Genomic DNA, 17742 nt, shown 5'->3' on the forward strand with positions numbered 1-17742 from the left:
GTGCTTGACCTCAAATGTGTTAAAGTTAAATCATATTACTGAATGCCAAATTAAGGAGACTTTCTGTTTTCTTCCAGTAATACTTTGACACCAAGTCCTAACCTTCAAACAGGCCAAAAAGAAGCGAGTACAGGCCAAAATGTCCCCACTATCCGAACATGTCCTCACTCTGTTGGTTAAAAACTTTCCGGTCCTCATTATGTAGAACGTAAGTACACACACACACTTGAATAACATTGTTTGTAGGAATGGATTGGTGTGATAGAAGGAGTTGAGGAAATGAAGCTTGTATTCAGACTGTTCATATGTGTACACTACTGTATTTTTCATGTGAAACATTTAATGTGTTTCTTATCAGCAAAAGGAGGCGTTCAAAAAGAGATGGTTTATTTTGGGAGATAATGAAAACACAAAACTCAGTGTCTCAGTATAAAGTAGAATATAGCTGGTGAGTGTAATGTGCTGGTCCTGGGTCAGTGGTGGTTTGGGGCCATGTCCTCTGCTGCTGTTGGTCCACTGGGTTTTATCAAGTCCACAGTCAACATAGCAGCCATCTAGCAGGACATTTTAGAGGAGGAGGAGGAGGAGGAGGAGGTCCATCTAGCAGGACATTTAGAGGAGGAGGAGGAGGAGGAAGTCCATCAAGCAGGACATTTAGAGGAGGAGGAGGAGGAGGAAGTCCATCTAGCAGGACATTTTAGAGGAGGAGGAGGAAGTCCATCTAGCAGGACATTTTAGAGTCTTCATGCTTCCAGCAGCTCTTTGGAGATGCTGCTGGCCAGGTGCCAAAAGCTGCTTCAGTGACCATGGTGTTACTGGGCTGGACTGGCCAGCAAACTCCCCGTAGGAGTCTATGGGCTGTTGTCAAGAGGAAGATGAGAGCCACCAGATGAGCTGAAGGCTGCTATAAAAGCAACATGGTGCTGTAGGCTGATCTCCTCCTAAAAATCTTGATGAAATGGGAAACCATAACAGGCGCCACTAGAAAGGTTGACTCAGTAGCATGCAGATCTCCACCTGTCTGTCTGACGGCATGTGGGTGTTTCCAGAATGTATGCATGACCGTAGTGGGGGAAAAAGTAGGGGAGACAATATGCAGATTGCATTATCAAATATGAAATAAGAGTAGATCAACTATATGGATGCAAACCTGGGACACAATGTTCACAAAGAACAGATAGTATTTGAGCTTTGGAGGAGCGATGGAGGGAGGATGGATAAATTACACTGCTTTCCTCTTTGAATTCCACTTTTTTGTCCCACTGATGCTTTTTAAGTTATCTGCCTTTAATTCTCAGACTTTTTTTTTTTAATTTTTCAGACTATAAACTGTGTCAACTCTTTAGATGAGCTTCCTTGTACTAGTGTGGTTTTCTGATGTGCCACAAAGCTAGTTTATCACACTTAAATCTTAAATCTTAAAAAGATCATATGAGGAAACTGGAACTTTACACAAACAAGTGACTTCTTTGCTTTGAGTATATCTACTGATGTCTGGCTCATCAAGCATGTAAATTACTTGAAGAGGAAGGAATTGGATGTATTTTTAACAACTTGACTTCTGCTTTCTGCTTTCAGAAAACAGAGAAATGTTAACTTGCCAAGACAACTTTCTTTTTCAAGTGCTTTTGACTCATTTGCTCCTTTACGTTTTTCACCTGCAGACTTGTTTTATTGACTTTGATTCTCACAGAGATTTGCGAGGAGCAGTCATGAGATTAACAGCAGCAGCAGCATGTGGAGTTCTTGTCCTTCTCCTCACTGTACCAGGTATTTGTACAGCTATTTTTTTTATTATTACAAAATGTGAATATTAAATTCAGCCATTCTGTGCTCGGAGTGTAGATTTTACATGTGAAGTGCTGCAATGCACAATTGAAGTGCACTCAGTACTTCTGCTCGGGTGTATGGACATGTCTGTGTCCGATTCTTGGCATGGTTTGTGAATTTTCTCATATCTCAATTAAAATATAGTAAGACGGTACAAGTGTATTTAAAGAGACAATAAAGACAATTGAAACAAGCAATTAAAATGATTAAAACCATATTGGTTGTATTTTTAGAAAGCTGGACAGACAGAGGAGTAAACTATGTTTGTTCTCTGTTATTGTCGTAGAAAATCTTCAAAGAAAAACACTTGACGACCAGGTAGATTTGAATTACAGCCTTGTGTGGGATTTATTGTAGGTATCAAAAACAGATACAGATGCTAAAGGTGACAGACAACTCCAAAGATCAGAACAGTAGTCTAGTTGTAATTTCTTGAACACAGATATGTTGAGTACAAGAATCAAATTGACCAAAAAATGACACAAAACGATAAAAAAAAAAGACACAAAATGACCAAAAAATTACATAAAATTAAGCAAAAAAGGACTCTAATTGACCACAAAATGACCAAAAATGACCACAAAAACACACAAATTGGCCAAAAAAGACACAAAATGACCAAAAAAAACACAAAATGGCCCAAAAAAGAAACAAAATGACTAAAAAAAGACAAAAAATGACAAAAAAAAGGAAACAAAATGACCAAAAAAGACACAAAATAATCAAAAAAAGACACAAAAAATTACTAAAAAAACACAAAATGACCAAAAAAGACACAAATTGACCACAAAATGTTCAAAAAAAGATACAAAATGACTAAAAAAAGACATAAAATGACCAAAAAAAGGAAACAAAATGACCAAAAAAGACACAAAATAATCAAAAAAAGACACAAAAAGACCAAAAAAGACATAAAATGACCAAAAAAAGACATGAAATGATGAAAAAAAGGACACAAAGTGTCCAAAAAAGACACAAAGTGACAAAAAAAGACAAAATGACCAAAAAAAGACACAAAGTGACCAAAAAAAGACACAAAATGACCAAAAAAAGACACAAAAAATTACTAAAAAAACACAAAATGACCAAAAAAGACACAAATTGACCACAAAATGATCAAAAAAGATACAAAATGACTAAAAAAAGACAAAATGACCAAAAAAAGGAAACAAAATGACCAAAAAAGACACAAAATAATCAAAAAAAGACACAAAATGACCAAAAAAGACATAAAATGACCAAAAAAAGGACACAAAGTGACAAAAAAAGACAAAATGACCAAAAAAAGACACAAAGTGACCAAAAAAAGACACAAAATGACAAAAAAAAGACACAAAAAATTACTAAAAAAACACAAAATGACCAAAAAAGACACAAATTGACCACAAAATGATCAAAAAAAGATACAAAATGACTAAAAAAAGACATAAAATTACCAAAAAAAGGAAACAAAATGACCAAAAAAGACACAAAATAATCAAAGAAAGACACAAAATGACCAAAAAAGACATAAAATGACCAAAAAAAGACATAAAATGACCAAAAAAAGGACACAAAGTGACCAAAAAAAGACACAAAGTGGCCAAAAAAAGACACAAAATGACGACAAAATGACCAAAAAAAGACACAAAGTGACCAAAAAAAGACACAAATTGACCACAAAATGATCAAAAAAAGATACAAAATGACTAAAAAAAGACATAAATGACCAAAAAAAGGAAACAAAATGACCAAAAAAGACACAAAATAATCAAAAAAAGACACAAAATGACCAAAAAAGACATAAAATGACCAAAAAAAGGACACAAAGTGTCCAAAAAAAGACACAAAGTGGCCAAAAAAAGACACAAAATGACAAAAAAAGACAAAATGACCAAAAAAAGACAAAATGACCAAAAAAATACACAAAATGACCAAAAAAGACACAAATTGACCACAAAATGATCAAAAAAAGATACAAAATGTCCAAAAAGACACAAAATGACCAGAAAACACACAAAATGACCAAAAAAGACACAAATTGACCACAAAATGATAAAAAAAACAACAACATACAAAATGTCCAAAAAAAGACACAAAATGACCAAAAAAGACACAAAAAGACCAAAAAAAACCTTTGAGAACTTTAACCTTTAAAAGGCTTTAAAATTTTCACTTCATCAAAGTTTATTTGAACATTTTAATTATTTTAAAATGTCTTGTTCAGCGTTTGGTTGTACTAAAAGACACTAAAGATTCAAATGTTTGATTTTTAGTTTTAGTTTTAACAGTTTGTTTTGATATACACCCGTCCTCACGCCTCCCCACTCCAAATATGGTCTCTTCCGGTCTCAAGATACATAGATGACGACAGCAGTAACGCTGAACTCGATGCTTCAAACGGGCATTCAGTCCATTATTTAGATACAGGCTGTGGTTTTAATCAGTCTCTGAGGTAACTCAAGGAAGGAGACCCAGGTTTACATACTGAAGCTTTTCCACTAAATATTCAACTCCGTCCTCTGATCTGCACTGCAAAAATGTCCCGTTGTTTTTACAGAAATAAACTGTCAGCTGTGGTTACTAGAATATTTCCGTAAAAAATACAGAACATATGTCAACATCTTTACAGAACAACTTCTACATTTTACATCCTAAAACTGTAGTAATTTAAAAAAAAATACATTTTAAAGTTGTAGATTATAGCGTCCTTTACTGCTAATTTAACAGGATGATGCTGCTTTTATACTAATTATTTATGCAACATTATGCACAAGTAAAACTTACAAGTTGTTCTGTGAAGTTGTTTACATTTGTACTGTATTTTTTGCAGAATTATTCTGGGAACCACAGCCGACATTTTTTTTTTCCTGTAAAAGCAACAGAATTATTTACAGTGTGACTTTGACTGTGGTCTCTCATGTCCTCTGTGTTACAGCAATGCAGGGTGAAAACGGCTGGGGAGTGACTTACTCTTCTTCTCAGATCTGTGGCTTAACAGGATCAACAGTTGACATACGCTGCACCTACAGATACCCAAACAGGAAACACAATTCATATACTTCAGTTCGGAATGCTTTCTGGTTTAGAGAGAGTAAAACTCAACCTGTGGATCTGAAGAAGGTCTCAGATTACAAGAATCGTGTGCAGTACAGTTCTAACAACAACAACTGCGCTCTGAGTATCACAGGCCTGAGAGAGAGCGACTCAGCTGAGTACAAGTTCAGGTTCATAACAGACATTTCAACAGGGAAATACACTGGTTCACCTGGAGTCACTCTGTCTGTCACAGGTAACACCTTCACTGGAAATCAGTTACTTTCAAATGTTTGTTCTGTAGGAAACATTACATTCATGCATATGTTGACAGTTGATTTGATAATAACATTTCTGTATGGCGTCATATTTGAGTCAAAAGTCGCGCGAGCGATAACACATCTGCACGCGCATTTATTTCGTGTCGCCAAAGATTTCAACTGCCGCGCGCACTTGTTTGATCTTCGCGCACATTGCAGCAAGCAGATTCTCCCCCATGCTCGCTCGCGGTGGAGCTCTTGACCACGAGTTCAAGGACAATTAGGAAGAAAACAAATAAAAAGCTTTTAACTCAAATATATATTACATATTTCTTCCACAAATAGGCCTATTTCATTTTCATTTTCATTTTTTAAATTATTCCATTATTTAATGAGGGCCCAGTTCTGGATCTCGCGAATTCACGCGTAATGAAGTGATATAACCGGAAGAGAATCAACATCTCCTCATTAATGACTCGAGACAAATCCAGCGACTCGGTCTTAACGAGCGCTAACGAGGTCGGCCGGCTTGTTAACAAGAGCCTCTTGTTAACAAGCCGGCCGACCTCGTTAGCTGCAGTTAGCTACAGTTAGCTCTGTAGCAGTACAGTGTGTATGTGCTAACAGGCTAACAGTTAGCTCTGTAGCAGTACAGTGTGTATGTGCTAGCAGGCTAACAGTTAGCTCTGTAGCAGTACAGTGTGTATGTGCTAGCAGGCTAACAGTTAGCTCTGTAGCAGTACAGTGTGTATGTGCTAACAGGCTAACAGTTAGCTCTGTAGCAGTACAGTGGGTATGTGGTGCTGCTGCAGGAGGTGTTCACTTAGCGATCTCTGTTTGTTTCATAGACTGTATATAAATAAACTTCAGGTCTGTCCCCGCCCATCATGACGTCTTCAAGTTGTGAAATACGTTAACCTGAGGTACTTTATTTTGAAAACAAAAGTCCTCGCTCCGCGCTAGCAGAGCTCCACTGCGAGTGAGCACGGGGGAGAATCTGCTTCACGCGGTTGCTGAATATGTGCGCGAAGATCAAAAAAGTGCGCGCGGCAGTTGAAATCTGCGAGCGTGACACGAAATAAATGCGCTTGCAGATGTGTTATCGACTTTTGACTCAAATATGACGCCATATTTCTGCTGGTAAATCACAGACCCACAGCTCTTCATAGATGTGAGGAGATCAACAGTAAATGGGTATCCCACCTGGACAGAGCTGACCTGCCTCAACAAGTGTCCGCTGCCTGATCGCTACTCTTACATCTGGTACAAGAATGGACAGAAAGTTGAAGATAAAAAAGTTTATTTTCATCCGAACCCATTAGATCCTGCAGACAACTATTCTTGTGCTGTACAAGGACACGAGATGTTCCCCTCGCCTGCAGTGTGTGAGTTCACTTCTGTTTGTTTCAGCCAAATAATCCAGAAGTCAAGTTTTAGTGTCTGCATGGACACTGTGTGTTTGTGATTTCAAAACTGTAATTCCCCTTCCAAGCCTTTTTGTTAGCACTACCTCCACACAAATAGTAATATTATTATTATTATTATTATTTAGCTTTAACACAGGTGTTAAATTTGAGTAAGGTGCAAAAAGTCTGCGAGCAGTCTTATGCAGTTAAAGATTATTATGTTAGTTTGGTTGGTTTGTGGACACTCTGCTTTTTGTGGGAAAGAAAAAAAAAAGAAAGGTAAACGGAGGTTTTTTTTTCTATTATTGCCACAGTTCACTCACATGACAAATCACAGAAAAGGGGAGGAAATAAACAAATAGAACAGCATGCAGACAAGGAATACACCAAATAAAGAAATAATAATAATAATAATAATAATAATAATAATAAAAATAAAATTAAAATAAAATTACAATTAAAATAAAAAATAAATAAAAATTAAAATAAAATTAAATAAAATTAAAAATAGTAAATTACCACTGTGTTACCTATACATCTTGGGGGGGTTGATAAATCTGAGCAAGGTGCAAAACGTCCGTTTAACTTTCTGTAGCTTCTCTCTGGTTTAATGCTTCTCTTTAGGATACAAAAAATAAAAAAATTATAACTCTCTTATCTGAAAGTTCACATATGTTTAAATCTCCTCCAGATGCTCCAAAGCTTCCCTCAGTGTCAGTGAGTCCCTCTGCTGAGACAGTGGAGAACAGTTCAGTTACTCTGACCTGCAGCAGTGATGCTAACCCAGCAGCTAACATTACCTGGTACAAGGAGAATGGAAATCAAACTCATCAGCTTCTCAGTGAACGACAGCTTGTCCTCAGCTCCATCCAGTCCTCTGGCTCTGGACAGTATCACTGCACAGCTGAGAACAAGCTGGGGAGGAAGACATCAGGAAACCTCTTCATTGATGTCAAATGTGAGTAAAATGCAGATTGTAAGCAACACTTACATCACATCTGTCCTATTTTTTTGCTCTTTATTAATCCTTGTGCGCCCCTTGAGAAAATGTTCATGTATTACCCTTGGTGTTCACTTCTTAAAAAGTGCTATAAAATATATATGAATTTCTTTTTCACTTTCAATGCATGAAATCTTTTGACTAACTTCAGTCCTGATCATTACTATAAAATTTACATGCATTTTTTAAAATAATTTTAATGCCCTTTTAGGAATGTTAACCCACATGTTTTAAATGGTAAAAACACAAAATATGAAATATTTCAACCTGGTCTCACAGGAATCCGTGGAATAGCCACGGAATCACTCAAATTTCCGTGAAACTGACACGGATTTCGCTACAATGCAAGTTAATGACAGTCATATCCCGTGGCTATTCCATGGATATTTGTTCCTATTGGTTTGTTCCAAGTCACGTGACTTTCAAGGTTCCAGCGGTCAGAACAAAAAACATGGCGGACAGTTGTGTTTTATTTTGAAATCTCCGTGATCCTCTGTGTATTTGACGGATCAAACCTTCGCCCATTACATGCCTTGTGCCTGAGGTTGATTTGCTGACCAACATATTATTCTGTTGCACCGGGAGACACTAATGTTGACAAAGTGACGACTTAAGATCAGATTTGTCCACTGTTTTATTTTGTAATCTACCGGATGTGGTGCAATCTCATTGAATCGCGCTTCACTGTAAATGCCTCGGGCTCCATTCCATTTCATGAGCAGACCAGTTGGCGCTGCTCTCCTGTTTTATTTAAAATATCTTCATTAAACAAACACTGTTGTCTTTTTTTAGCATAGATAATACACCATCCATTCATCCATTCTCGTCCGCTTATCCGGGGCCGGGTCGCGGGAGCAGCAGGCTTAGTAGGGCATTCCAGTCGCCCCTCTCCCCAGCCACAACGTCCAGCTCCTCCTGGACCCCGAGGCGTTCCCAGGCCAGGCGAGAGATATAATCCCTCCACCGTGTTCTGGGTCTTCCCCGGGGCCTCCTACCAGTTGGACGTGCCCGGAACTCCTCTAACGGGGGGCGCCCGAGAGGATCCTTACCAGATGCCCAAACCACCTCAACTGGCTCCTTTCGACGCAAAGGAGCAGCGGCTCTACTCCGAGCTCCCTCCGGATGTCTGAGCTCCTCACCCTATCTCTAAGGCTGAGCCCAGCCACCCTACGGAGGAAGCTCATTTCGGCCGCTTGTACCTGCGATCTCGTTCTTTCGGTCACTACCCAAAGCTCATGACCATAGGTGAGGGTTGGGACGTAGATGGAGCGGTAAATCGAGAGCTTTGCCTTCAGGCTCAGCTCCTTCTTCACCACAATGGTCCGGTACAACGCCCGCATCACTGCTGACGCCGCACCAAACCGCCTATCCATCTCACGCTCCGTTCTACCCTCACTCGTGAACAAGACCCCAAGATACTTGAACTCCTTCGCTTGAGGCAGTACCTCTCTCCACCCAGAGGGGGCAGTCCACCGTTTTCACCGAGAGAACCATGGCCTCAGACTTGGAGGTGCTGACTCTCATCCCAACCGCTTCGCACTCGGCTGCAAACCGCCTCAGTGAGTGCTGGAGGTCTCGGCTTGATGAAGCCAAAAGAACCACATCATCTGCAAAAAGGAGAGATGCAATTCTGAGGTCACCAAACCGAATCCCTTCCTCCCCCCGGCTGAGCCTTGAGATCCTGTCCATGAAGACCAGGAACAGAATCAGAGACAAGGGGCAACCCTGGCGGAGGCCAACATCCACCGGGAACGTGTTTGACGTTGTGCCGAGTATGCGGACACAGCTCTCACTTTGGTTATATTGGGACCGGATAGCTCGTAGCAACGAGCCCGGTACCCCATATTCCCGCAGTACCCCCCACAAGACTCCCCGAGGGACACGGTCATAAGCCTTCTCCAAATCCACAAAACACATGTAGACTGGATGGGCAAACTCCCATGACCCCTCCAGGAGCCTCGAAAGGGTAAAGAGCTGGTCGGTTGTTCTACGGCCAGGACGGAAGCCGCATTGTTCCTCCTGAATCTGAGGTTCGACAATCGGCCGGAGCCTCCTTTCCAGCACCCTGGAGTAGACTTTACGGGGAGGCTGAGAAGTGTGATTCCACGGTAATTGGAACACACCCTCCGGTCCCTTTTTAAAAATGGGAACCACCACCCCGGTCTGCCACTCCACTGGCACTGTCCCAGACCTCCACGTGACACTGAAGAGGCTAATACACATGCAGTATAATTATTTATTAGACAGTGTGTGATATTCGATATATTGGGTAGAAATAGGTTTTCACAACCCTAACCCTAACCCTAAAACGGAAGAACTACAACTATGGTGCTGATGTCGACATAAGTACTGAAGAGAGGTCTAGGGAGTTGTAGTTTTTTTTTATAAAACAGGGTTTCCCCTAAAATTGGAGGTTGGAAATACTTAATTAGTGGCTTTCCAGGGTTTTGAGGGGATGTCAATCACATTTTTGGCATCAGACTTTAAATATTGTCTTGTTCAATAGGGGATTTTTTATTTTTTCAGCATTTCCTAAATCCCCCCACCCCCACCCCTTAGTGACTATGCTCACATTATAGACTATGTCAACACCTTTCTATAACAGTAGGTCTCATGTCTGTAACCCTTTTTGTCCCTTAGTTATAAGCCTTCAAATATGCCCCAGGGTTAAGGTTCAAAGGTCAATATCTCAAAGCAAGAATATTATAGAACCTTCAAATTGATATATGTTACTCTCCAGGCCAAGACCTTTCCGGTGATGTACTGTACAAGAGCATTCGAATTATAACATAATTTTAGGCTCAAATTAGACTAGGGTCAAAAATGTATGATTGAATGGGAGTCAATGGTGCAAAAAATGTCCTAATGGTATTACGAGGAACTATTTTTTTACACAGTGAAATATCGCCCTATCAATTGATCCAAGGTTGAAATTTTAAAAGTTGAAAGAAAATGGATATCCTTGCAAAATTTTATCCCACTAGCATTAACACAGTTGTTAATTGAGTATTTTAAAATGGAAATGTGCAAAAAATGTACGTAGGGGCACGCAAGGCGCCAAGCTCTGATAAAATGTGGGCTTTAAGAAGGCATGTTTCTAAAAAAAAAGATGTTATTGTTGTTATTGATTGAGATATTCCTCTGCAGATGCACCAAAGCGTCCCTCTCTGTCAGTGAGTCCTTCTGCTGAGATAGTGGAGGGCAGTTCAGTGACTCTGACCTGTAGCAGTGATGCTAACCCAGCAGCTAGCATTACCTGGTACAAGGGGAACCAATCACCGCTTCGAGGACAAGAAGGAAGTTACCATTTCACCTCCATCAGCTCTGAGGACAGAGGGATCTACTACTGCAAGTCTGAGAATCAACACGGAGTGATCAACTCTTCATCTGTATTCATAGATGTCGCGTGTAAGTAGCATTTTATTTAAAAACAGACAACAAAAAAACAACAAAGACACCCGTCAAAAGTATTGCCTAATAATGCATGCTAACTTTATTGTAAATGTCTCCATACATATTGTTGAATTGCTCACTAGATGCTCCAAAGCGTCCCTCAGTGTCAGCGAGTTCCTCTGCTGAGATAGTGGAGGGCAGTTCAGTGAATCTGACCTGCAGCAGTGATGCTAACCCAGCAGCTAACATTACCTGGTACAAGGAGAATGAAGACTCAGCGAAAGCATCAGGACAGATCTTCACCATCACTGACTTCAGAGCTGAACACAGTGGGAATTATTACTGTGAAGCCCAGAACAGCAGAGGACGCCGTAACTCCACTTTACATCTGACTGTTGCAACAGGTACATGGCAGACATCATAATCACCCATATATATGACATACTGCGGAGTTTTCTTGCACAAATAGGGATATTTTTTAAACACAAATGTTCCTAAAAAAAATCCTCAGTTTTTACATGAAAATAAATTGAATTATTATAGACAGAAGGACTGTTAGTTTTTATTCAGTCTAACTAATTCTGCCCTGTCAGAATTTCCATGTTATTTTAAGCCATAAAAGACATCTAATATGTAATAAACTGGTTTATTTTTCACAGTTTTCACAAAACCATGGAAATCAGCCATCATTGCAACTACCACTGCTGTTTTCCTGGCCATTATAGGGCTTTCTGTCTTCCTACTGATTAGGTGAGCAGATCGGTGTTTTCTAAAGCATTATGCATTTTATACCTGGAAATCAAGTCTTGTTTGCAGTCTTGTTTGTAGGCAACTAAATTATGAATTCTTTTGTTTTTGATTAATTCTCCTAAGGAGAACAAAGAGGGCCTCCAAGCAATCATCTGAGCCTGGAGAGAGACCAGACAACAGTGAAAAGGTAACTATGAATTTCTGACTCTAACAAATGCCATAAAAAAAGTAAATTAATATTCTAAATATTAACCGTGAAATGGACATTGAAATCTGTAAATTAATAACATGGGGCATAGTAGAATTTTTTTTCTTTTTTTACCAGAATTATTAAATTGCTTCATGGTCTTCAATGTTAAATTACAGTGAATTATATGGAAAAAAATATAAGAAAATACAATTATTGCTGAATGTAAAAGTAAAGCAACTAAAACTTGAAATTTCACATGACAAAATAAAAGTCTGGCAGCAATAGTTGTCATATTTGCATCTCTTTTCCTTAATGTGTTGTAATGTATGTTGCGGTCTTTGCACTGCTTTTACTTAATGTGTTGTTGGTCTTTGAATCACGTTTTCTAAATGCTGCGCATGTGTTGTCAAATTGATGAAGATGTTTTCTTAATTTGCTTGTGTTTTGTGAAGTTGCAGTGCTGTGAGCTCTCGCCTTCTAGTTTCATTGAATCAAAAAAAGGCTGTGTTTCTATGGTGATTGATATCTCCAACATTTAGCAAAAATGTCTCTTTACTTTTTCAGTCAAAGGAGGAGGTTGAAGTCCACTATGCGAGTGTCCGATTCTCTCAGAACCAGACAGATCCTGTCTACTCCAACATCAGACCAGCTGGATCCTGCACACATGAGGAAGAAGAAGAAGAAGAAGAAGAAGAAGAAGTGGAGTATGCTGCTGTCCAACTCAACAGTGCCAGTAGTCCTCCAAGGTGTGCTGCACCTCTCACAGAACATCACATTGTTGAATGGTTTATTATGTATTTAACTGCATCATTTTTTACTACTGTTGAACTTTCTTTATTGCATTTTTACTGTCACTGAAATTTGCATTGGTGTTTTTTTATTTTTCTGCTCAGAACCAGAGGTCGGAGAACTGTGGAGGATCAAGCTGCATTGTACAGTACAGTCAGCAAAACTGCTCGACACAACAGGAAACTCTAGTCTGAGGAACATTTTTGTCTTTTTGTGACATGTCTCAACAAATATTAGATGGATTTTTATCAAAATTTAGTAGAAATATCCATGGTTCTCCGAGGATAAATCCTACCGATCGGTGGGATTTCTTGACCTTTCATCTGAAATTTCTCAACTGCTGTAGGATGGATTGCCATGACATTTGTCACATTTTATTACTTTACTTATCCCTTAAATACTTTGTTGGTACAATCATCAGGTCAAATATATCAATTGGATGGATGGATGGATGGATGGATGGATGATGGATTGATGGATGGATGGATGGATGGATCGACTGATGGATGGATGGATGGATGGATGGATGGATGATGGATTGATGGATGGATGGATGGATGGATCGACTGATGGATGGATGGATGGATGATGGATGGATGGATGGATGATGGATGGATGGATGGATGGATGGATGGATGGATGGATGGATGATGGATTGATGGATGGATGGATGGATGGATCGACTGATGGATGGATGGATGGATGATGGATGGATGGATGGATGATGGATGGATGGATGGATGGATGGATGATGGATTGATGGATGGATGGATGGATGGATCGACTGATGGATGGATGGATGGATGATGGATGGATGGATGGATGGATGATGGATGGATGGATGGATCGACTGATGGATGGATGGATGGATGATGGATGGATGGATGGATGATGGATGGATGGATCGACTGATGGATGGCTGGATGGATGATGGATGGATGGATGGATGGATGGATGGATGGATGGATGATGGATGATGGATGATGGATGGATGGATTGACTGATGGATGGATGGATGGATGATGGATGGATGGATGGATGATGGATGGATGGATGGATCGACTGATGGATGGATGGATGGATGATGGATGGATGGATGGATGGATGGATGATGGTTGGATGGATGGATGGATGGATGGATGGATGGATGGATGGATGGATGGATGGATGATGGATGGATGGATGGATCGACTGATGGATGGATGGATGGATGGATGATGGTTGGATGGATGGATGGATGGATGGATGGATGGATGGATGAACTGATGGATGGATGGATGGATGGATGATGGATGCATGGATGATGGATTGATGGATGATGGATGGATGGATTGATGGATGGATGATGGATGGATGATGGATGGATGGGTGGATGGATGGATGGATGATGGATGGATGGATGGATGATGGATGGATGGATGGATCTATTTTCATTCATCTATCTTGTTTCTTTGTTCTCCTTTTATTGTGGCTCATATATTTGGTTCTGTGTTGCATTTGTAGATATATTTTCTTTCACTTGTTCTGTATTGATGTTTTAAAAATAAAAACATGGCTAAAATGCTTACAGTTGTTTTTTTAATCCAATTTCTTCTTGACATACATTATTAAAAATAAACATCCTGGATTTTTAGGAAATGCAAATCCAATTCAAACCCAAGATAATAACCTCAAATAACCGTTACGTCTACATATTTTTTGCAGACATTATTTCAGCAATATATTGTTTTAAGTCATGGGGCCAAGGCTGTTTGACTGTCCCATCATGCTCTGAAGTGTAAAGTGACGTTTCAGTCGTTCCCCTGGTCTCTCATGCTGCAAAACAACTAACAAAAAGTAATATTCATTGCCGTTTACTAGCATCTGGTCCACCAAAAGAGTGAAGAGGAAGGAAGTCTGGTGTGTTTAAAGCACCTGCTTTCTGTCTCCAGCTGTCTCATGCCCACAGAGGATAACTTCCTTTTATATTGAAAGTGTTTGATGTGACTCATATGAATCCTGTGCATTAATCTTATTTGTTATACTGTCACTGAAGCAACGATGAGAGGAGCAGCTATGAGATTAACTGCAGCAGCAGGTGGATTTGTAGTCTTTCTCCTCTCTTTGTCAGGTAATTAGGGCCACGGGGCAATCGCACCATATACAAAGCCCCGAGCACTATTGTTATACTGTGGATTTTTTGTTCTTCCTCTTCCGGACACAATTTCATCCCGCTACTAGTCATATTACATATATTAATTATGACATATTTAATATATTTAAATTTTATATCAAAATATGCGGTTTGATCGGGATCGGTGTGCTATTACTTTTCTCTACGGAATATGAATTAAGCCTGTAGATCTGAGGTCTGCCCAAACGCTCAGCTCCTTTAAATCAGGACTAAAAACACTATAGTTTACTGCAGCGTACTCTTAACTTGAACACTTATCTGCTCTACTCTACTGCCCTTACTTTTTAACTACGCAATGTTTGACTTGTGCTTTTTATTATTTTATCTATCTTATTTTATCTAATTTGTATTTTTATTTCTATTTCCCTGTTTTAATTGACTGTTTTTACTGTTTTCAATTGTGTCTTGCTGTTTTTAATGTGTATGTAAAGCACTTTGAATTACCTTGTGTTGAATTGTGCTATACAAATAAACTGGCCTTGCCTTGTTGATTGCTCTGCTCTGATCAAAGCCTTTGATCTTTGCTCTGATTGCCTTTGATCCTTTGATGTGATTACAGTTACAGATACATGCACGCACACACACACACACACACACACATTTTGAGGTTGAAGGTCATAGGTTGCTGTATAAATAAATACTTGTAAAGGAATGCTTGTTGTAGGTGTGCTCCTTGTATATAATATTGTATCATAACATTACTAGTATTAATTGTTTGAAATCTCTGAAGAATCTCATCATAGTGTACACACACCGGCAGTAGCCCCCGTGGCCCTTTCACTATTTCCCCAGAGGAAATTTTCTAGTTTTTTATGTTACACTGTCTGTCTATCAATGACAGATTCATATGTCCCAATAACAGTCTGAGCTTTCATTTACTGTAAGACCCTCTACGTTTAGAAGGAATTACATGACAGGACTGGAATAGAAAGCCAGAAATAGAAGATGAACTCATTTGAAATAAATTGCAGTTGTTGTACTAATGGCTCCCTCTGCTGGTCATGTTGACTCACTGCAGTCGGTACAATTTCTCCTCAAATCTGGTCGACTGCCCAAAGAAGAAAGTTTACAGAAACAGCAGAAATGGCTGACTAGCTGGCAACAACAGTTTGCACATTTTATTGAATTATGTATTAAAATATAATAATTAATAAAAAATGAATAGGCCCACTGGGCTCAGACCTGTTGGGTTTAAAGTGACAGCTCCCCCGGGCTTCAAAATCTCACTTGAAGAAACACATACAGGGAGAGATTAAAAAACAACCACAACAAGTCTCAAAATGAACACAAACAGACTCAAAATGACTAAAAGAGACACAAAACAACTACAAAGAGACACTGAATTGCCACAAAAAGACTACAGATACTCAATATAACAACAAAGAGACACAAAACAACTACAAAGATACTCAATATTAGTGATGTGCATTTCAGGCAAAAGTACTAATCGATTTGATATTCGAATATTCGATCATTATGATATTCGTCATATCTCCAAAAGGCCTTTAATTTGACACACATTGACCACATGTCGTGTCAGAGATGAGCACCATCAGTCACACTGTGCTCGGAGATGATAAAAATGTGTGTTCTACATCAGGAAATAAAACAAACCACAACAAAACACATAAGCCGTGTTTCCTTTAGGGGGAAAAGTGGCCACTGGGAAAGTCTTAGGCCACGCCCTCTCAAACGTCCGCTCACTCAGCGTGTCTCTTTGCAAAGAAAATATATAATCCCCAGAGGGATTTAGAGACTCTGGAGGTGACGTATGGTACTGAGCTAACTGTTAGCGTGTTAGCACATACACACTGTACTGCTACGGAGCTAACTGTTAGCCTGTTAGCACATACACACTGTACTGCTACTGAGCTAACTGTTAGCCTGTTAGCACATACACACTGTACTGCTACTGAGCTAACTGTTAGCACATACACACTGTACTGCTACGGAGCTAACTGTTAGCCTGTTAGCACTGTGCTACTGTCCACCTCATTCCACGACACCAGACTGAACTATGAAAGGGCAGAAAATCACTTTGTCTTCACAGGATCACAATGAACGCTCTAAGGTGAAGAGCTGCTCACATCTTTCCAGCAGTATAGCAGGATTTATGGACCTCACTATGAAAGGAGCAGATGTTTATTGTCGCTTGTGACAACTCGCTACTTCCCCGGCTTTTACAAATGGCGCGTGTAACCTGCTTACAATAAATCAGGATATATTACTGAAATATTTGATTAAAATGGTAATATGGTGACATTAATGTGGCGATATAGCCAGACAATGAGATACTATTGGTTGTTTTCACAATATTATAGGCTATTAGAAGCATAATACCTTCAAGATCACATAAAAAAATTATGTGTTATTACCATTTTCTAATTGTGAAATTCATCCTCCTCTTGTCACAAACATTTCTTTTGTAATGCTGTAAAAATAGCACGTTTAATACTGTGACTTGTTATCTTGAAACAACCGTTTTGACTGTTGAACGGATGTTTATGAGCACACACTTATGGGCGTGAAGGGTTTTTCCTGCACATTTAACGGCTGCTCTCTGTTTTGCTACTTTTCACTTTCACTTTTGTTAAGTTGAGGCAGAGTAAAAGGCCATCATTTGTTCTGTCAAGACTACAAAACTACTTCTTTCAGGTTAGGGGTAAAAAGTTCCCGGTTAGAGGTTATAAAACATACTTTCAAAGTTAAACAACTGCTCATAAATGCCAAAAATGAAGTAGTTATAAGGACGCTGGTTATTTAATATGATGATGCACTGAAGAGGAGTTACATTACTTCATATAACATTGTTTACTTTTGGTTTCACACAGGTCTCCTGTGTTTCTTTGTTTATAACTATTACTATGTTTTAGGTCCATTTTTGCCTTGTTACATACATTTGAGTATATACACATTATTAATACAAAGCTATTACC

The 17742-nt window shown here is 39.2% G+C and overlaps 1 protein-coding gene across 1 annotated transcript; it reads left to right on the top strand.

The window, feature by feature from the left end:
- The first annotated feature begins 6934 nt into the window (after positions 1 to 6934).
- LOC131983435 (B-cell receptor CD22-like) lies at positions 6935 to 10927 on the top strand. The gene is made up of 2 exons (XM_059348145.1): positions 6935 to 7469; positions 10659 to 10927. The coding sequence occupies exons 1-2, from the start codon at positions 7184 to 7186 to the stop codon at positions 10925 to 10927; spliced, it is 555 nt and encodes a 184-aa protein (XP_059204128.1). The 5' UTR covers positions 6935 to 7183.
- Positions 10928 to 17742: the final 6815 nt, after the last annotated feature.

Source organism: Centropristis striata, chromosome 13, assembly GCF_030273125.1.
Source record: "Centropristis striata isolate RG_2023a ecotype Rhode Island chromosome 13, C.striata_1.0, whole genome shotgun sequence".
Classification (NCBI taxonomy): domain Eukaryota; kingdom Metazoa; phylum Chordata; class Actinopteri; order Perciformes; family Serranidae; genus Centropristis; species Centropristis striata.